Source organism: Micrasema longulum, unplaced genomic scaffold (genome assembly GCF_059751315.1).
Source record: "Micrasema longulum isolate JH-2025_06_02 unplaced genomic scaffold, ASM5975131v1 h1tg001342l, whole genome shotgun sequence".
Classification (NCBI taxonomy): domain Eukaryota; kingdom Metazoa; phylum Arthropoda; class Insecta; order Trichoptera; family Brachycentridae; genus Micrasema; species Micrasema longulum.
In genome coordinates this window covers 317,843-339,958 of record NW_028278528.1, presented here as the reverse complement: position 1 = coordinate 339,958, position 22,116 = coordinate 317,843, and the positions used below count along the sequence as shown (strand labels likewise).

Sequence of the window (22,116 nt, the reverse complement as noted above, 5' to 3'; positions counted from 1 at the left end):
TTTAGAGAGTCAGGGCAGGATATGACTTTTCAAGAACCGCATTGTCTGCATACTCCAAATCGCACAACTTTAGGAGAGTTCACTTCTACTCGTATGCCTCGATCAGGTGGTATTAATTTGCATAAGATAAAATCCATTAATATTTTGAATAAGAACGGTGCAAGGACGCAGCCTTGCCTTTTAAATATTAGAGTAGAGATAAATTCGCCTCATAGTGTTGGCCTCTTTGCCTCTCATTATTGAGGGCCTGGGTTAGATTCCTGTCAGGTTGGATGTAAAGCATTGATTGTAAAGGTTGTTTGTAGTGGAATATTTCATTGTTCCTGGACTGGCACTTGAAGCTTGGGACTAATCACCTTACCTTCATGTAATAGATTATAAAAATATTGCGGAAAGCGAAATGATGATAACGAAATATTACAAATTTTGAATTTTGTTCACTTTTTGTTATTGGACGAATTTTAAATTAATTTAAATTTAAAATGTTTTTTTTTAAGAAACTTAATTAATAGCAACTATAATCTTTGCACTTAAATAAATATGCTAAAGTCTATTTTTACCTTAATTTTTTTTACTGCTTTTATTGAAAGTAATTCTTTTATAATAATATTTGCTCTTTTCAGAATCACAAAAATAAATTGCGCAAAAATCCAAAGTTTTAATCAAATTTTATTCAAATTTATATTTACCTGATAACACTCCGCCTTTCTTTCTTGGATTCAGTTTTCAATCTGGTTACAGGAGCACTTATCCCATCAACATCACCATTTTCTTCTAGCAATGGTTCTTCATCTTCTTCTTTTTCGGGGCTTGCATCATCGGGGTCCTTCCCCGACTCGTGGCACTCACATTTACAATCTTCAGGATTCACATAAGTATATACAATGTTAGCTTCACTCGATACCTCTATATTGGTTCTACTCGGAATAGTCTGAATTCGTTTGGGTAGTTTTCTTCTCTCCGGAATATCTTCAAAGTTAATCCATTGAGACTTTGGCACTGGTGCTCTAGGAGGTAATGGTGGTGCAGGATCAGAATCAGATTCGTGACTCGTTGAGCTTTTCCTTGTTCCGGCATTTGAGATTCCTTGTTCCGCGAATTCAAACCAAGTTTTTGAACAAGGTCCCGAAGAAATTCTGCGTGGAGATTTGGTTTTTTGTTTGACTTTTGTTTTTTCTTGAGATTCATCTTTCTCTTTTGGCAAACTTATTTTTAAACGTTCAACTTTTATTGAATCTGGTGTGTATACTTCGTCAGAACAATATTCTTCTAAACAGCTTGGATTTATTGGTGTTGTTGATCTTGGCCTTTCTATTGGGAATGTTTTCATTTCTAGGGTTAGTCTTTGTTTTACTGGAACAATTGGAACTGCTACGGATCTTTCCATCGGCAAGGTTGTCGGAACATAAGGAAGTTCATCGTCAAAAGAATCTTGTTGGAGCACCAGCCCCTTTCTTTCGTGATCTATGGGTCCTGGTTCACGGTGACCGGCTTTTTCAAGAGCTAGTAACTGTTTTTTCCGTATGAAATCTAATTCAGAATCTCTTTCACTTTCTGAAGAATCGACTGCAGCATCTTCTGAAAGGAAAGAATTTCCTCTACTAATTTTATCTAGAGAGTCTCTACACATAACTACTGGAGAACTTTCAAGAGTTTTTTCGCTAGAAGCTAGACACAAATCAGATTGCCGCGAATCTGACATTTCAGATGAATGAATACAAACTTCATCCGTTATTATTTTAGCAACTTCTAAATCAGTTTTACTACTTAGTTTATCAGATTTATTGTCGATAGATGGGGAACGATTTACAATGTCGTCTGAGCGTTTTTCACTAATTGGGACTTCGATTACACTATCTTCGGATATTTGACTTTTGTTATCAGACATTTGACTCGATTGACTATCGGTTTTCGATAAGCTAAATTGCAAACTAAATAATTGATCTTTACTGCCTACTTTCGTTGTGAAAATGATATGCTTTTTTGTTTGATTACTCATTTTATCATCCTCATTTTTGATTATTTCAGGCTCAACATCTATTGCACTGTGTACACTATTGTTTGTTTTGTGTATTTCATTATTGTGTTTCATTTCGTTGGCCTGAAAAATATTTTGCGTTTTTTTTAACTCTGGGGAAGGTTGAATTGTTTTTTCTACCAGCATGTCAGGAAGTTTTTCTTGCATCTTTAATTTTTCTTTGTGTTCTGTTCTCACATTTGATTGAACATGGTGAATATCTACTTTTTCTTGCGTTTTTTCATCACTTTTTGATAAATCTGTCGAAGACGATAGACTGGTTTTAGTAGATTGATCTGAGTTTGTACTGTTTTTGGTTGATATATTACTGTACATTTTATTTATTTCTTCCTTATCCTTATCTGACATTAAATCACAACGTACTAATCTATCCTCGCTTGGGGAGTGCAATGGAATTCTAATGCTTCCATCAGGCAAAATAATTTGCTTGGCAACGGGATCCGTACATTTGGTTTTACTTTTATCTGGCATATTGACAATTTGATGACTTATTGAAGGTCTACTGGAGCTGGGAGCGCTTTTGGGTCGATCAACTTTCAATTGTAGAGATTCTTCGCGAAAGTTCATTTTCGCTGGAGGATTTTCTACTGTTACATTTTTTTCATCTTCATCTGAAGGAGTATGTAATGGTATTCGTATAAATCCATCTACAGGAGTATCGTAATATCTTAATTTTGAATTACTTCTCAAATTTTGAACGCTCTTGGCTTCCGAGCTATATTTATATTCCATAGTATGTAGACCATCCAAGTTTGGTAAGCTTTCCCTCGCTACTGGGGAAGCTGATGCACTTGATTTTCGAGGCTTAAATATTGCCAAAACGGATCCTTTCGACTTACTTGATGTTGTTGGAGTAGCAGTACTAGATTTATCTCTATCTCTGCTTTTACTTCTTGACCGAGAGCTGTGAGTACTTCCGGCTATCTCTTTGGTGTTTCCGGTTTTATTTTTAGACGAACCTGTCGGAGAATCGGGACTCACAATTGTTTCTCTCGATTTAAATAGTGAACAAAATGACGATTTTCTCGAAACATTAATGCCAGGTGAAGGAGTACGACTTCCATTATCTTTAAGTGGAATTCTCTTTCCTGTTTTGGGGCTTCCCGTGGGAGTTACGCTCGGAGACCTGGAGTTATGACTTTTTACCGGAGCAGTGTGCTTACCCTGAGACTCTAATTCACCAGAATACCGACTTATTTTATTTAAACTTTCATCACGTTTTACTAACTGTGAAAAATGCGGAGCACTTTTTTTTGAATGGTCTTTTAAATTTAATGTTACTGGTTTTTGCATTCCTTCTTGTTGGTTTGATTGTTCACCGTCGTCTTCGTACATGTGATCTGGTTTTAATTTTATTCTTATATATTCAGTTCCAGATGCGCTTTCACTTGCTTTTGTTGGTTGTTTTGAGGTAGCTTGTTTACTACTATTGTTTGAGCGAGAAGGTTTAACTTTGGGTGGAATGACCGGCTTTGATAAGATGTGCAAGGTATTTTCTGGTTTTCTCTCATGTTTATAACTTGCTCCTAAAGTTGAAAGAGTGATAACGGGAGATGTTAATGATTCTTTTCGAACTGATTCAATAGAATGTTTTCGGGCATTATTTGTTTTACCGGGCTGAGCTGCTGAAATTGTTAGTTTATCAGGTAAACGAGTTTGCTGAACGACTGGCGGTTTAATAGTTTCTCTTGGTTTTTTCACAGATACGCCTTCCGCTAATATGGCATCTCTGGGATCATGTTTCCTCGAAAGTAATACTTGTTCAAGAATTTCCGAATGATTTTTATCATTCCCTACCACACAGACATCGTTTTCTAGAGGTTTAGGTCCACAAAACGATGTTTCCAGCAACATCTTATGTGGAGACGGTGATCTTGATACGCCAGAAATAACGGATAACCGGCTTTGGCCCGATATATGGCTAACATTACTATGGCCAGAAATATGGCTCATATTCGAGTGTCCGGAAGCGTTAGAATGCCCGGAGCCTTGGCTTCCGATACTCGATAGTCTACTCGTTCTTCCAGATATTGAAAGTAGTACAATATCTGAACATTGACTATCTTTTCTATGCGGATCTTGCACTTGATCCTGTTTGAATATAAGAGGCGATTTACGCGAAGGCTGTTTGGATGTTTCTTTTTCAGCTATCCCCGGATTGGGTTCCAGAAATGCCAGCTCCTCGGTGGAGGATCTGAGATCAGCGGTGCCATCTTCCGTGAATCCTAGCCCTAGCTTGTTCCCTTCCGAGTCTCTGTCTTCGACTCCGAAGATCGCATTTTCCGGAGAACTATCTCTGGAGTCATGGTGACTGGAACTGGACGCTCTGGAGATGTCTATCCTTGGGGTGGAGGGGGTTTGGAGATTTAGAGAACCGAGAGGAGTGTGCGGACCCAGACCTTCCATGGTATGCTGTGGGGCGGAAGGAGGGGCGTGAGGCCCAGGAGAGGCACTGCTGGTGTCTTCTGAGATGTCTGGCAATCGGATTATCGGCTTCTCATCAGGACTGTCCTGCTGCAATGGAAAAAAAATACTTAAGAATTGTTCCCTTTAAAAAGTACCACATCTATATTATCAAGCTCAATTATATTTAAACTACACGTTTGTTACCTCGTTTTACGTTTCGAATAAAACGTTAATGGATTTTTTTAAAATATTTATTGAACAATGCGTAATAGTAATATAAATACTATATTCGTTATTAGTATCGTTTGCCTATCATGGAAGAGGTCTCTGGTTCGATTCCCGACATGGTTAAGATGATACATTTATTTGAAATGGTGTTTATACACTAGAATATTTTATAGCCCCTTCAGGGTCCAAGCAGTCCACTGCCACCAGAAGCGTAAGACTAATCATCTTACCTTCATGTAATAAAAATTATCAAAATACGCTGCGATTGATTTACCGATGCAGTGCCCTATGCACCATTAGGTGCAGAAAGGGAATGATGACGATTCGTTATTAGAATGCCTTACTTCGCTCTTTTACTTGGCGTATAATATAATATTAAGTGTTAAAATAAGTTGTGTCGCTTTTTTCCAAATTTAACAATGAGAAGGTTCATTCACCAGACACCAGTCTTGAAGATGCCTACTGAGGCGAAAGCGCTCGTTGGTCAAAACAACAAAAAAGTCAAACTAAACCAAGAAGTTTCATTGATAACTTTATTTATAATTTTATCAAAATCATTAACTATGGAGTTTTATCAAGAAATATCAACAAAAAATATCAATATGTAAATGTGTGTTATGTCAGAGGCAAAAAATAATTATAAATGTTGCAGTGTTTCAGTAAAACATTATCTTTTTTTTTCGTAATATTCCATACACAAAATATTCGACGGAAAAAGTCTGACAAGAAACAATAAAAGTTGACGTGTGGCAGGAGAGCCTATAGATAAATACGGATTTCTTAGTGTTAAAACTTTAGAAAATTATAAATATTTCAGTGCATAAAATATGTTTACTTGAATAGGAAATTGTTTAGTAATAATTTAAATCGTATTAGTAATAGATCCGATAGTGTACTGCCGGTTTTAGGATGCAGAACTAAGTTTGCATAGAGGCACTCCTCACATGTCGGTCCAAGATCCTTCAATTTGCTAACCAAGGAACTACAAAACATCAAATCAATGGTACATTTTAAAGAAGGTTTGAGGTCTTGGATTAGCGTGGAAGGAACAGATACACATTCTTTAAAAAAATAATTTAAATTAAAAACAAATGCATTCTGCAAATAAATCATGTTTTCGTAATATCAGCATATGTTAATTTAGTTTTTCTTTTCTTTTTTTCATATTCATGTCATTCTGTATATATATGCCATTAACTTTTTTATAATTAAAAAATGAATGGCCCACGCTCAGACGCTGAAGTCTTTCTGGGCATTTTTTCCAATTCATGTTACAGCTTAATTTTAAGATGTATTTTTCTAAAGTGTATTTTTGTAATTATATTTCTTTGTAAATAATATGTGTGGAAAAATAAACAAATAAAAAAAAAATTTAAAAAATTGTCAGTGGGTTTTCAAGAATAGCATTATGACAAAGCAATCGAGATGCCCAATCGACTGTTGTCGAGTGAGTGACAAAATGTCATATCTTTCCAGCATAAGGCTCATGGACACATCACAGATGAACAGCATGGGTTTAGGAAGGGCCACTCGGCTGAAACTAATTTAATGACATTTACTGACTATATTACGGCTGCATTAGATGCAGGACATCAGGTTGACTGTTCATATAACGACTTTGCCAAAGCCTTTGACACAGTCGATCATGATGTTATGATAAACAAGCTGCGTGAGATCGGTTTCTCGGATGGAATACTAAAATTAATGGCGAGCTACCTCCGAAACCGAAATCAATACGTTTCATATGACTTGTTTGCATCATTTTTTTTTTAACTTACTCAGGTGTCTCCCAGGGATCCAACCTGGGCCCACTGCTGTTCTCTATTTTTATCAATGATATTAGAAAAGTTGTAGCCAAATCACGTTTTTTATTATTCGCGGATGACTTGAAACAATTTTTGAGGGTAAAAACTTTGGATGATTTTCTTACTCTCCAGGCGGATATAATAAACGTATCTGAATGGGGAAGTCGAAATAAATTCTTGTTCAATATTTCAAAATGCTAAGTTATGTCTTTCACCAGGGCCCACAAAACGCTTTTTTTCCGCCATAGAATGAATGAGCGGAATCTTATGCGGATTTCAAAGGTTAAAGATCTAGGCATCACTTTTGTGAGTTCCCTGATATTTCATGATCAGATTGAAACAGTTTGTAGTAGTTCGTTGAAGATGTTAGGATTGTACTGCCAGGGTTTATGGTAGTACACGAGTACTGAGAGTTCTTTATAACTCATTGGTGCGAAGTAGACTCGAGAGTGGCTCGATGATTTGGGGACCGTGTGAGTTAAAGTACTCTCTTATGGTGGAGAGGGTTCAGAAGAAATTTCTTCGGTTTCTCCACGTGAAGGAGTGCGGTTATTATTCATGGCTTTATTTCACTGAGTTCCTCTAGGGCAGTGATTCTCAAAGTGGTCTATATCGACCCCCAGGGGTCTATGACAACCTGCAAGGGGTCTACGTCAACGAAAACAAAATTTGGGGGTTCATGAAATGAAAATGGGGGTCCACGATGGTGGATCTCAACATACACTGATAGTACTTCTGTACTTCTGGTTGCAAACAAACATACCCGTTACTTATCCTGTATTATAGAATATAGCGAGCAAATTTTTAATTTCCTTTCCATCGTCATACCTAGTGGAAAGGGGGTTCAGCGCTGTTACCAATCTCCTAACGAAAAAAGAAACATACTGGACATCATTGGCCGAGGAGATTTAAGATTAAACCTGACCAAATGTTGATAATGTATTATTAAAGCATCAGGTTCATCCTTCCCACTAAAAACATTTACCTATTGCTTAGTTTATTTTATGTTTATTTTATGTTACGATTATTTTATATAACAGATACAAAATTTTATTTTGAGTAATTTAAATTCAATTAATAAATGTACAAAACTTAAAATTTGTTTTAACTTTAAGTTTTTAACACTAAACTTCACTACAGTTAGAAATTTATGAAAAATCAATATCAGGTAAGTAGGGGGTCTACCAAAAACCGAAAAACATGACAAGGGGTCTAGGACACAAAAAATTCTGGGAACCTCTGCTCTAGGGTATGCTCGGTTACAGCAGTTTAAAGGCCAGAAGGAATGTATATTTAACTACGCACTCCTTTCGATTGACAACCCTGAAATTATGCGGAGCAGTGGCTTTTATGTTCCGGATAATTACCTTAGATAGCGTCAGCATAGACTGTTTCACATTCCAATATACAGGACCAACCAGCCAATTATGCCCGTTGGAAGGGCTATCTCTACATTGAACAATATTACTTTGGACATTGACATTTTTCACGTCTCTGAGGTAATTTTTCGGTACAAGATTCTCTTACTTTTTTAACACATTATTCTCTGGATATCATGTATACTTATGTGTTATTTTTATATATACCTAATTTTACCTTATTATTTTAATTATTTCTACATGTATGAATTAAAATATTCCAGTTTGTAATGTACATATATATGAATAAATAAAATTTAAATTAAAATCACCCCCCCCAATCGTGTAACGGCGCCGCGCCGTACCGTGATACGGTACGACGTCGTGCCGCGGTACGGAGCCGTGTGCGGTGCACCGCGCCGGCTCACGGCGCAACCGCTCGGCAGTTGATGTTTCTCAAAATATTCGTATCACGGTTCGTACTTAAACTTGCAGTTTTTGTCTAGACATGGTCCGCGAAAGACGTATTCTTCTCTTGTTATGGCTAAGACGATGAATGAAGAAAAAAACAGAACCTAAGAAAATATTTGACGAATCCATACCTTTCAGAAATGAACCAAGATGGAGGCCTTTTTAAGAGAAAATATGAGGTGCTGAAAATATGTGGTGATAAGTTTAACCAATATTTTAGAATGTTGCCGAGCGCTACTCTTTTTACACGGTACTGTGTGAAACGTGCCTCTCGTGTTAAAAGAGGTTCCAATAAAAGAAGTGTTGGAAGGCCACAGAAAAGATGGGTCGACAACATCGCCTCTATTGCTGATAAAACATGGATGATAAAGGGGGTGATAGGAAGGAATGGAGACGTTTGGAAGAGGCCTTGTGGAGAGAATAAGATAAGAAGAAAAAGAAGAAAATAATGTAATAACTAATGCGGAAAGAACAGTGACGTAACTAAATTAAAATTGAGTACATAAGAATATTGAGGAATAATCTACCCACTTACGTTAGAGACGCTCCTTCTTTATTTACATTTAAATCAATATTAAAATGTCACTGTCTGTATGTTTTAGTTACTCTTTTCTCTTTCTGCTTTCCTTTCCATCACCTCTCCTTTCCTCTCTTCATAGTAGAGAGTAAATTTTTAGTGAATTTTTGCTTTAATTTTTTGTTTAAAATTACAAAATATGTCCATGTACTTGTAATTTTCTCAAGCTGCATGTTTTGGGTAGGTAGGAAGAAATTGCCTTAAGGCAATACGCCCGTCCTTATATGTATAAAAATTGTAAATGTATATAATGTGTTAAATTCACAAATAAATACTTTTGTGGTTTGGTATTTAAAAAGTCACAAAATAATTATCTCACATAAAGTTAAACTTTGATTAATGACGCGTTTCCTTTCGCACAAAGGAACGAAAAATCTGTGTTAGCGTCTTTCGACTATTTTTTCCCGAGAAACATAATTTTGTCATTAAATTTCCCTGTCATCCCGTGGTTTGTGCGACAATTAATGAGATTTTTAGCGCCGAAAGTCATTCATCACAGTTATAATAAAGTGCTCTTAGTGATTCATGGAATTAACCTACTTTATATACACACGCGTATATAAACGAACACAGACCTCATGTTAATTTGAAGATTTATTGCACCTTAACTGAGAGATGAAATGATAAAAAGCGCCAGAAAATCGTGTCTCAAAACAATTAGATTTTAAAGTTTATATTTGAAGCACTAACTTTGTGGTTATTCATTATAATAAAATAAATAAAACAACTTTGTTTTTAACCACTAATTTTTATTTTTCACCGACCGGTTTCAAAGCAAACAAGCTTCTTTGTCAAGGTTTACGTAACTAATGAATTGATTCCTTTTTATTTTATTTCTATCATGTTCACTAAATATTACACGTGGACCCAATAAATCAAGGGTTTTTTTCTCTTACACGGGTGGTAATTTGATATCATTATTTTCGAAGTAAGCCAGGAGAGGACTAAAAGAAATATTGTTTATTTGGTTATTAATTATTGTTTTCTTATTATGAATCGCTTTTTTAATTTCTAAGATTTCTAAGTTGTCTAATTTAAATATTTTATTTTCAACATGAAGTACTTTTAATCCAGTGTCTTTTTAATAATTTTTCTGAATTCAAAAATCATCTGATAGAACTTCAATAAAGACACTGGATTAAAAGTACTTCATGTTGAAAATAAAATATTAAAATTAGACAACTTAGAAATCTTAGAAATTAAAAAAGCGATTCATAATAAGAAAACAATAATTAATAACCAAATAAACAATATTTCTTTTAGTCCTCTCCTGGCTTACTTCAAAAATAATTATATCAGATTACCACCCGTGTAAGAAAAAACCACTTGATTTATTGGGTCCACGTGTAGTATTTAGTGAACATGATAGAAATAAAATAAAAAGGAATCAATTCATTAGTTACGTAAACCTTGACAAAGAAGCTTGTTTGCTTTGAAACCGGTCGGTGAAAAATAAAAATTAGTGGTTAAAAACAAAGTTGTTTTATTTATTTTATTTTATTACAATTAGATTTTAATTACTTTTTATACAATTTAAGTTATGTTCACATTTTGTGCGAAATCTAAATATGAATGATTTATTTGGGGTTGTTTATTTGACTTTAGCAAGATTTATGCAGGGCATTTTTTCTAGAAAAGTTAATGAAAATATGTGAAAAACAGATTAAGTATGTATATATATTCATTAAACATGTTTTAATACGTCTTATAGCCAAGATTTTTATATTATTTATTTACTTACTTATTCAGTCAAAATCACACTTTTCAGGCCGTGTCCGTGTTAAACCATAATAATTGAATAGAAGAAACCATAGAATCGGGTTGTGGTCTTGTGGCTAGTGTCTCGGACTCACGGACCAAAGGTCCGTGGTTCGAATCCTACTCTACCCTAACTTGATTCCCATTTTCTAATAGTGAGTTATTTACAACTCGTTGAAAATGGCCCTCAAAATTAAATATTCGGATAAATCATAAGAACGCAAATATTTCTTATTATTAAAAAAAATAAAAAATTAACAGTAGTGAAAAATACAAAGTAAAAAAAAAACATAATTAAAATAACATGTGATGCAATAGAATAACAATCCAGTTTAATAAAGTATAAATAACAAATAATAATGTTCCAAAGAAGATAACATAAAAAATAAACAGATATTAAAATTTTAACCATACAAATTTCGTTACTTGGATTTGTATTTTGTTTGCATTAAATTTACAGTACACAGGAAGAAATCAGGAGGAGAATAATGGCTGCCAACCGTTGTTACTACGCGCTTCAAAAATAATTACGGTCCAAACTAGTACGAAAAAATACTAAAATAATACTGTACAAAACTCTGATTAAACCAATCAAAAACCTGGGTTATGACAAAAAATATTGAGGGAACCATTGCAGCTTTCGAAAGAAGAATCTTCAGAGTTGTCTATGGCCCTGTGAGAGAAAATAACCATTGGCGTCGTCGCTACAATGGAGAGCTATACGATATCTACTGAGCGCCCGATGTAATCAACTCCATCAAGGTGGGACGCTTGAAGTGCGCTGGCCAGTTAATTAGAACTGACGACGAAAACCCCATATAACGCCTAACTCTATCTGTGCCACAAGGACGACGAGGACCAGTAAGGCCCAAAATACGATGGATGGACTGCATCAGCGCAGATATGACAATTTCGGAAGTGAGGAACTGGATAGGAAAGGCAGCAGACCGACAAGCGTGGAGGAGACTCCCGGATTCAGCCAAGACCTACCCAGGGCTGTCGAGTTTATGATGCATTAAATAAAAGTAATTCACAATAGAAGAATCATTCTAACATTCAAAAAGAAAATTATAGTTCTGAGTTTGGACGTAGGTAAATATTTGAGGGCATTGGAAGCAAAGATAGCAAAAATGGCCGTGCCATACAAACATTAAGAAAGTTTTTTGAATTCGTGTTTCTATTAAAGCTTATTTATTAGTTTCTTAAGTTAAAATTCAGTGAAAAGGACATTTCTAACATAAAGACTATCTTTGGCGTTAGTGTAGCAGTTTTTGTTCTTTTTATCGAAAATACCAAAACGGGAGTTTGCTATTTTTGCTTCCAATAGCCTCATTTGACAAAATCAAATCGAATTTTAATTAAATCAAAAGAAAAAATTTTATCATTTCAGTAAAACATTCGATAGAGAGAAAAGGAGGAAAGATGATAAGGAAGTTCATTGCTATGGGAAATTGGATATAAAAATGTTTCCGTACACGCGGTAAAAATTAAAGCATTTAATTATATGGCGAAGTTTCTCGAAAATGCATGGATTTTTTTTTTAAATGATAGCGTTGTGATGGATTTCCGGTTTCCGAAAAGCCGATTCGCCAATCAGCAGAACTCACTGACGAGAACTTGTGACGTCACGGGCGGAATAATTTTAAAATTGTAAAACTTTAAAAAGACATGATGAATATTGATAAATGTTGGCTTAGTTTGATAGTCCATTAATTTTTTTTTTTAAACGATTGAACTTCCTTATTAAAAAAAGCAGCAAAAAAGAACGGCATCACTGAAAGAAAACTACCATAAATAATTTCACAAATGTTAAACTAAATAAATATGTTTGTTTGTGGAAGTAATAATCATTATACTGCATCGCTTAACTAAACTCGGAGTATATTGATCATCTGTTTCACGAAGGTAAGGTACCAGTCCAAGAATATGAAATATTGCACTGTAGTTACCTTGTTAATCGATAATTCATGTCAACCTTCCCAGGAATCACACCTGGAACCTCAAGCATTGAAGGCGAATGCGCCAACCACTACACTACGAGGCGGACTTATCTCCGCTCAATTTTCTTATTCAGGAGGCCATTGAGTCGAAACCATTCGCCTAGGATTCTGGCTCTATTTCTCACACAGAACTTTATTCTCAATCCGCCCGGATAACGAATACATTTCTCGGTTTGAAAAATAAATGGAATTAGGAAGTTCAGTGCTAGGGGAAATTTTATTTTCAAAATGTGTTCTTACACGCAATAAAAATTAGAGCACGTGCGGCGACATTTCTCGAAAATGTATGAAAATTTTTATAAAACTACTTTTTAATAAAAATGAACTACTTTATCAATTACGTTTTGTGATGGATTTCCGGTTTCTGGGAAGCCATGCTTTGCGTGTTTCTATGCGTACGGAGTTCTCTTTGTAAATGTCTCAACTCACCGACGACAACTCGTGACGTCACGGGCGGAGTAATTTCAAAATTACGAACTTCTAAAAAAACTTCTAAAAGTCAAAGCGCCTATAAGGAATAAAAGAAAAAAAAACCACTTGACTGTGGTTATTGATTTGACTTTCTTGTTAAATATGTCAAATATTTTGATTAATCGTTGACCTGGTATTGTCGATTAGATGACCTTTTTAGATTTGTTAAATTTTAGAATCCATCGTTCGTTCTCTTTATTTTCTTTATTGTTTTAAAGTTTTCAAATCCACTTAAAATAACGTACTTTATAAATAATACAATAATATACAATATACACGTGTGTTTCAGGGCCGGACTGCGAAACTTCAGAGGAACATTCCTCGTAGTAAACATTAAAAAAAAATTCAATCCGAAAACTTTTTTTTATAATGTGAAAATTGAGTAAATCCTTAATTTCTAGCACCCCTTCCACAAAATTAAGACGCATGCTCAAAAATAAAAAATCAACAAATTATCCAATCTACCTCCGCGAGAAGATTCAAAATAGCACCCCTGAGCGTTCAGTGTATTCAACACTGTAATTTTGCCTCCTTATCTTTTAGCTTGTAGAAAACCCTCGTTTATTTAAAAATATCTAATAAATGCTGTTTTAATGCTTCTTTTTTTGCTTATTTTTATGTTTAGATTAGTTTGTCTAAACAACCGTTTATTTGGTTGCTAAACGAAATGAAAATTTTCCGTTTTTCTTTACAATTTCTTTGACTCAAAAGATCTGTCTACACATCGCATGTAAATTGACTGTTAGCAAAAGCCTTTTTCATTTAAACACACATGTCTGAAATATATTATGCTTTTTAAAGGCGATTGCGACTTTTAAACTTCGAAGTGATGTTTGTCACAAAGAGGTTAGGCACGAATACAGAATATGTTGACATCGACTCTGAAATTTGTAAACTAAAAAGTCTTTCAAATAATCACACGAAATTTACAAAAAGATCTGGCAAAATATATGAGTAATGTAATATTTAATTATATAATCGGCGCTTAGTTCTTAAATCGTTTACTAAAATATATTTTAATGCAAAGGTTGTTTTTTTTTGTTAATATTCTTTTAACTACGCTGTGTAAGAAGAAATTGCCTTAAGGCAATATGCCCGCTATTATAACTATATATATTGTGTTAAATAAATAGTGTTAAATAAATCAATACGTCAAAACATATTATTACAAAATTTTCGTATTTTTGAACATGCTGCACCGGGCCACAGTGTTTTTTGAAGTGGTAGATTTAAAAAATCTAAAATACCTCATTAGCCGGCAGTGAATAAATTATAATTTTAAAAATCCTATATTATTTGTGTATATTTTTGAGTCCCTAGGTAACATATTTTTTTCAATAACTTTTTGTTATTCATCATATTACTTATTTTTTTGCGCAATCCTACCCCATAATGTTATACAAATATAAATTAATATACAAATATTTTTCTGACTAATTTTTTCGATAATAATTTACATTTGTCTTTGCTTTTCTCTCTTGCAAACAGCACACATTACAATTCATTCATTTTGCGGGTATGCTTCTTACTATTCATTTTTTTAATTTAAAACTGCAAATACAAAGAATGAGTATTTCGGCGGGCTTATTGCTAAAAGCAATATCTTCCAGATAACCAAAAAACAGACAGCTCAAAAGAAGAGATTGGTCAAAGTTTTGTACTAAAAACCCATAAATATATATCAAAAGATACATTCCCATAATAAAATAAAAACTTTAATAAACTCACTATTTAAAAATAACAGCTGTTTTTTAATGGGGAGATAAGGCTTGCACATATTAACATAAATACTTTTATGTTTTAAAGTACATTATGTTATACGGATTAACTTATGAGGACTGTGGGGTCAGATAATGAGTTTTAAAGGAGAGAGAAAGAGGAACTAAGGCAAGAAAGGATGAAAAAAATGTATTTAAAAAAAATAATTAAATAAAGAATAACAAAGTCTGTAAAATGTTTACAAAGGTTGATAGTGACTCTGCTATGAGTAAACCAAGAGTTTACGAGTGGTATAAGCGTTTCCAAGGTGGCCGTGAAGACGTTGAAATTGACGAACGGCCCGGACGCCCCAGCACATCAACAACCGATGAAAACGTGGAAATAGTTAATGAAATGGTTATGAACGATCGCTAAATCACAATCAAAGAAGTTGCTGATGATGTTGGCATATCGAATTTGTCCAAAATTTTTGAATTTTGAACAAAAACAGCGGGGAACGGAAGTTGCTTAGTTGTCACTAAATGAAGTCAACGACGATGTAGAATAACTAAAACGTGTTATAACAGGTGATGAAACATTGGTTTACGGATATGACGTCGAAACTAAGACTAAATCGTCCCAGTAGAGGCATTCTGAATGCCAAGACGAAAATCGCCGAGCACGCCGCGCACGTCTAACCTTAGCGGCTGCCATAGACAATGAAAAAAAAATGACAATCGGACTCTTTAAGCCCGCGAAATTAAAAAATTCCATTAATTCATTTTCTAATAATATAGCACAAATTTTACCACACAATATTAGGCCAGCTTTTTATACTAATAATAACATAGGTAAAATATTAACAAATTGCAAAGATAAGGATGATAAATTAAATCATTCGGGAATTTGTAAATTAAATTGTTTAAATTGCCCAAATTTCTATATTGGAAAAACTTCACGTAAATTTAAAGTTAGAATCAAAGAACATAAATGATGTCTGAGTAATAAAAAAATTTCAGAATTCGCAAATCATCTTATATCCGAAAACCATGAATTTAATCAAGAAACGTGTGTAGAAATTTTGCATGTCAATAAAAATGGTTTTCGTTTAGGTAATTTAGAACGATTAGAAATTATGAAACTTTTACTTAATTATCTCAATTCGCTCTTCCAAAATATTGAACATATTGTTTTATATATAAAACCGGTAGGGATTTCATTAACTTAATTTGCCAGGGAATTTACGAACTTAATCCGTTAGGAGTTTTATTATTTTTATTTTATTATCCGGTAGGAACTTCTCTAATTTAATTCACTGGGGATTTCGTGAACTTATTCCACTAGGGATTTAATGAACCTAATCCGATAGGGATTTCATAAAGGCCGAAAATTTTTCAACAAAGACAGATTTCAGAAAAAAAAAGAAATATGTAAGCTGATAAGAGAAATCACTTTACAACAATATAATATTCACCATTCTGTAAACAAATATTTGGATATACTCAAAATATATTCCATTTACCACTCTAAAAAGCTAAGGAAAGGGAAGCTTCCGAAAGTACCTCGATGAAATTTGCCAGCCAGGGAGTCCCGAAGGGGGAGAAATAATCAAATTACAAATAGGGGATGGTGAGAAAGCTTTGACACGAGATGAAATCATTTACAGGAAATAATGAGCCAACTTATTAGTAAATAATTAGATAATTACGTACTAGTCAAATTTACATTTGAAAAAATTGACACAAAATTAAGTGTCAATGAAAACAGATTTGAATACAAAAAAAATTGTCAACCCGATAACTCATTTTTTTTTATTCTCATTTCTTTTTCCGCACCTAATGGTTCAATAGGGCACTGCATGTTTTTTAATTATGTACTTTTTTATTTTATATTAAAAAGTAATGCGTAGTAGGAGAAGACCCATGCTTAGGCAGACTAACATATATGTTTATTTATAAATCTCTATATACATACATGCACACACACGAGTGCACCCATGCACACTCTTATATATATATATCATCATTATTATTCCCTTTTCGCACCTAATGGTGCATAGGGCACTGCATCGGTACACCAATCGCAGCGTATCTTCATCATTGTTGTCACATGAAGGTAAGATGATCAGTATTACGCTTCAGGTACCAGTCTAGGGACTGTGAAATATTCTAGTGTGAGAACACCCCTTTATATATATATATTTTTCATGTCAACCATGTCGGGAATCGAACTCGAGACCTATTGCATGATAGGCAAACGCGCTGACCATAGTAAGTGACATTCGACATTGTGTTCGACATTTCTTTTCGTTTCGTCATTGTGTGATTTGCCGTTGCTCAAAGCAAAATAATTTAAAAAGTGCAATATCACCGGCCATATACATAATTCTTCTGTACGTGTAATGAATTATTAATATTGAAATACTGAATTTAAGTAGGTAACTAGGTTTTTTTTTATGGTAGAATTCCAAAACATAAAGTTAACGTTTTTTAAAAAATAATAAATGTCAAACTCTGCTCTTCTAACAACGGGGGTGCACTTTTTTAGGATGGCGATTTTTATTAATGTATTTAATATTGGTTAATATTATTTTAGTATTACCAAAAATCCAGTAAAAATAAATAAATGGGTAGAAATTATAAGGAATTTAAGGAATGGGTCTGATTGAGATCCTCAAAAAACGAAGTCTGTTTGTAAATATTCAAATACAAACTTTTTGATTATGCAAAAAAAACACCTTCCAAATTTTTTTTATATGTATTTTCATCGGATGCAACCCTGGTAGGTCGACGAATAAAACATTTATGTTCCTAACTTTTTTTTTGCATATTATGCGCAGCGCAAAAGCTCAATATTATGCAAAAAACCGCACGTAAATCGGTTAAGCCCTTTAAGAAGAGTTTAGTGACATCACACGTAACATAAGAGTTACATATATAAAGATACTTATGAAGGGTTCATAGTCCATAATCAATGACACACGTGCGAAAACGTTTCACCAGAAATAGAAAGCAATCTCATCATTTTCTATAGAATCCAATACAGCAACTCTAATAGCGTTGCACACGAAATCAGAGGCATTATTCTGCAGTACATTCACACCGTCTCTATCATGAAAAATTGACTCCAAAGGAATGTGGTCTATAAAGAGACCACAGGACGCAACGCCAGTCAGTCAGCCCAGCAAGTTCTGTTGACTTTAGTCCAGCTCGACAAAGTCATTCTGTTCCAGCATGTACTCGTAGTTCAAGTGCAGTCTCTTCAACCCATCATCGCCGGTACGCTCGTGTTACACAACCAAGTGCTGTAGTTTATTCGCCATGTAATAAATACGCATCAAACAGCAACCTCGTTTTTTCTCTGTCAATCTCTAACTGGGGTAGGAGCTCTAACCCTCAACAACCTAATCCTACACTTATATGTATTGTTGTAGTGAATAAATTAAATTAATTCAAAATATGTAACATCACTATCATCGTCGTCGTTCCCTGTTTGCAACAAATGGTGTATAGGACACTGTATTGGTATACCAACCGCAGCGTATCTTGATCATTTTTATCACATCAAGGTATAATGATCAGTCTTACGCTTCCGGCGCCGGTCCGGGGACTGTGAAATATTCCGTAGTAAAAAGACAATTTTAAATAAATATTTCATTTCAATTATGTCGAGGATCGAGCCCGAGACTTCTTGCGCGGTAGCAAACCCGCTGACGCTGAGACCACGAGGCACAACGTGATAAATTATTTTCTACCACAATGATAAAAACATTTAAAATTCAAAATGTATGAAATCGTAAAACTTATCACACTTATCACTGCCCATTTCTCGCAAATCTCATTTATCAAAAAGGCCATCACAATTCCTGTTCGTCATCTCGCAATCATTAATAATTTTGACGGCTCTCTCTATAACCAAAAGTATTGATGTTATTATATGCTTAAATAAATATTATTTTAAAGATAAATCCATAAAACTCACAAGTCGTGTCCGTTTTTTTTTCTTATTTAAAAATGAGCATCATCATCATCATTCTCTTTCTGCACCTAATGGTGCATAGGGTACTGGATTGGTACACCAATCGCAGCGCATCTTGATCAATTTGTTACATGAAGGTAAGATGATCAGTTTTACTCTTCAGGTACCAGTCCAGGGACTATGAAATATTCCAGTAGGAAAACACCCTTTTGAATAAATGTTTCATATCAACCATGTCGGGAATCGAACTCGAGACCTCTTGCATGGCAGACAAACGCGCTAACCATTACACCACGAGGCCTACATGAGCACCTGAAGTAAAACAAAATGGCCAATGTTACACGCCATTCGAAAGAAAATTTTATGCTCTACGAGACATTGTATTTTTATTTTTATTTTACATGTATTATTTTATTTTATTTTAAGCCTTCAACATGGAACGTCAAGTAGATCGAAATGAGCATTTTTGAAACCTCCTTCTATTCGCGTTCAATCAAGGAAATAAAGGAGAAAACAAAAAGTGAATTAATTTTTCATTATTAATCTTTCAATACATGATTGACGAATTTATTGTAAAATAATTCATCAGAACCCTGGACGAATGTTTTCGGTTCGATCGCTACTCCTAGATAAAAATCCTGTATAAGGGAATCGAGTGAAGATAAATCTGCCTCGTTGAGCAACGATTGACGTGTTTGCCTCTTGAGGTCCCGGGTACAATTCGAAATATTAATTCAAAAAGTTTTTTGATCTCCAATATTTAATTGTCCCTGGACAGACACTTGGATAGTGGGGCTTATTTTTATGTGGCAGATGATCAAAGTGCGCTACATTTGGTTTACAAATGTAGTGCTCTATGCACAACTGGATGCGGAAAGCGGTATGATTATGAAAAAATCTGTCCTCACAAGGATAACCCGTGTCCAGGACACATTACAATATACTTTTTTATGTATTACCAACGAGAAATAAATTTTGAAAAAGTAATCTGATTCGGGTTTTGAAAGAAGTTTTTTTTGTGTTTTTATTAGAGTTAATGATATTGTGAACGAATATTGTATTGAAGGGTTTTCTCCACTGCTCGATAAACGGCTCTTCCAAACGTCTCCATTCTTTCCTATCATCCGCTTTCATCATCCATGTTTTACTGACCATCGAGGCCATGTCATCGACCCATTTTTTCTGTGGCCTTCCAACACTTCTTTTGTTTGCCCAAGGTCTACACTTTATCTTTCTAGGTATCCACCTACTATCATTTTGCCTCGCTAAGTATCCTGCTTATTGCCATTTTAATTTTGCTGCATGATCCATGATATGAACGACTCCGGTTCGGCTCCTTATTTATGAATTTCTTATTCCGTCTCTTAGACATACCAAGCATCTGTCTTTCCATGGATCGTTGCGTACATTTTAGTTTCTGGCAACTTTTCTGTGTATGTCGTCTTCGGCAATATACACGATTCATAGACACTTGTCTTTATAAGCATTCGGGGACTTGTTTATTTTCAAAAATGTACAATGTGTAGTACTTTTAATTAATTTAACATTGACTTTACCCTCGTGCATTTGTTTTTTTTTAAGATTATTCTTGGAGCTTTGTTTTGTATTATGTTGAATTTGTTCAAAAATTTTCGTAGTTTGATAGGATAATGCGCTGCTTCGGTAGTTGGTGTGTGGTTGATTGTGTTGTAGGTGATTCTGCATGAACCTTTTTCACCAAATCTTCTGTTTTTCCCAAAATTGAAAATGTTTTATTCTCTGCAATATTTTATGTGACCTTAGTGTCGTGATGAAATGTATGTTTAAAGTGCACATTATATAGATTAAAAATGTTAACAGTAAAAATAAAGTTTATTAGAACATTCATATATTATAATGTTTGTACTATTTTAAGACCAAAAAAAAAATACAGATTGTATATTTTCTATACGTACAGGCAGAATATTTATAAAATATAAAAACAATTAAATCCACTGGTATTCTGTACAAATAATCTTAATACATAATTTATATAAAAAAATATTTTTTAAATCTAGACTGCAACTTACAAAAGCATGGAGAAAAAATTGGTTTGGCCGAATGACACGATCCATTTTACTTCTGCACGCCTATTACTTATTTTTAAATGCTTTTTTTTTTAACATTTTCTCTTTACTTAGTGATTTAATTAACAACGGTGCTTATATATTTCAGTTTCAGAATTAATTTGTTTTGAGTTATAAAAAAAATTAAAACTCATTCTTTCCGTCCATTTCTGCCCATTATTATCAATTATTTTACCTGTTAACATATTTATGTCAATTTTATCTACCGACTACTTTGCAAATCCAGTCTTAATAACTGGGTTCTGGTCCTGTGGCTAGTGTTGCGAACTCACGGATCAGAGGTACGAGGTTCGCACCCCGCTCTACCATAACTTGGTTTCTATTTTCTAATGAGTGAGTTATTTACAACCCGTTGAAAATGACACCCGAAATTCAAATATTTGGGTAAATCACAAGAACGCAAATATTTATTTTTCTATTAAAAAAAAAAGTTTTTTTATCTACCAAGTTAAGACATAATTATAAAAACAAAAGCATATGTTTATTATAAATAACCGAAATCAAAATATTTTTTTAGCTTTGAAATAATAGATTTAAGTAATTATTTTTAAATTTTAATATATTTACATGTTACTATATGTATAGGTATAAAGATAGTGCAATTTGTATTTATTTCTACTTAAATTAAGGTGCAAATTATATTAAAATTACTTTTACAAGCGGTGATTTGCGTATGAGCAAGACAGAGGTAAGGAAAGAGACAGAGATACATACTTTAGCCCTCACCTCATCCGAGACGTCTTCAAAGGAGGCGAAGGGCGCAGGCCCCATCCTGGCTTGGCGGGGGCTTCTAGGGGCGCCCTCCATGTCTCTGAGCCCCCTTTCACCTGGAAGGAACCATACTTGAAGTCACTTATTAATGGCGTTGCCAGGTTCGGTGACTAGAAATATTTTCAATGAAGGTCTTAAAATAAGGAGTTTCGGAGACTAAACCTTAGCGTGTTTTCATTTTTATAAGGAAGACAAACGGAGACGATTGTTTTTTTTATTCAGAATTCTGAATATCATTATCATTAGTACATATTTTTTTAACTCTTAAAATACAGCTAAAAATTCCTCTAGAGACGTTGTTGTAACGTCGTATTTCTAATTCCTATTCGAAATATAGGCATTTAAAAATAAAATGTACATACTTTATATTAATCCATTTTCAATAATTAAAAAAAATAATATTACGTGGGTCAGTCAAAAACTAATGCCTCCTATTTTTTTTTACTTTAATA

The 22,116-nt window shown here is 34.1% G+C and overlaps 1 protein-coding gene across 1 annotated transcript in view; it reads right to left on the bottom strand.

The window, feature by feature from the left end:
* LOC148275801 (uncharacterized) overlaps nucleotides 1-22,116 on the bottom strand; it is a 71,221-nt gene that overhangs the window by 22,813 nt on the left and 26,292 nt on the right. Inside the window, exons 2-3 of the mRNA XM_088235177.1 lie at nucleotides 21,608-21,720; nucleotides 690-4,552 (exon numbers count right to left, since the gene is read on the bottom strand). Of these exons, the coding sequence (XP_088091303.1) occupies nucleotides 690-4,552; nucleotides 21,608-21,700 (3,956 nt within the window). The 5' untranslated portion in view covers nucleotides 21,701-21,720. The remainder of the gene's footprint in view (nucleotides 1-689; nucleotides 4,553-21,607; nucleotides 21,721-22,116) is intronic.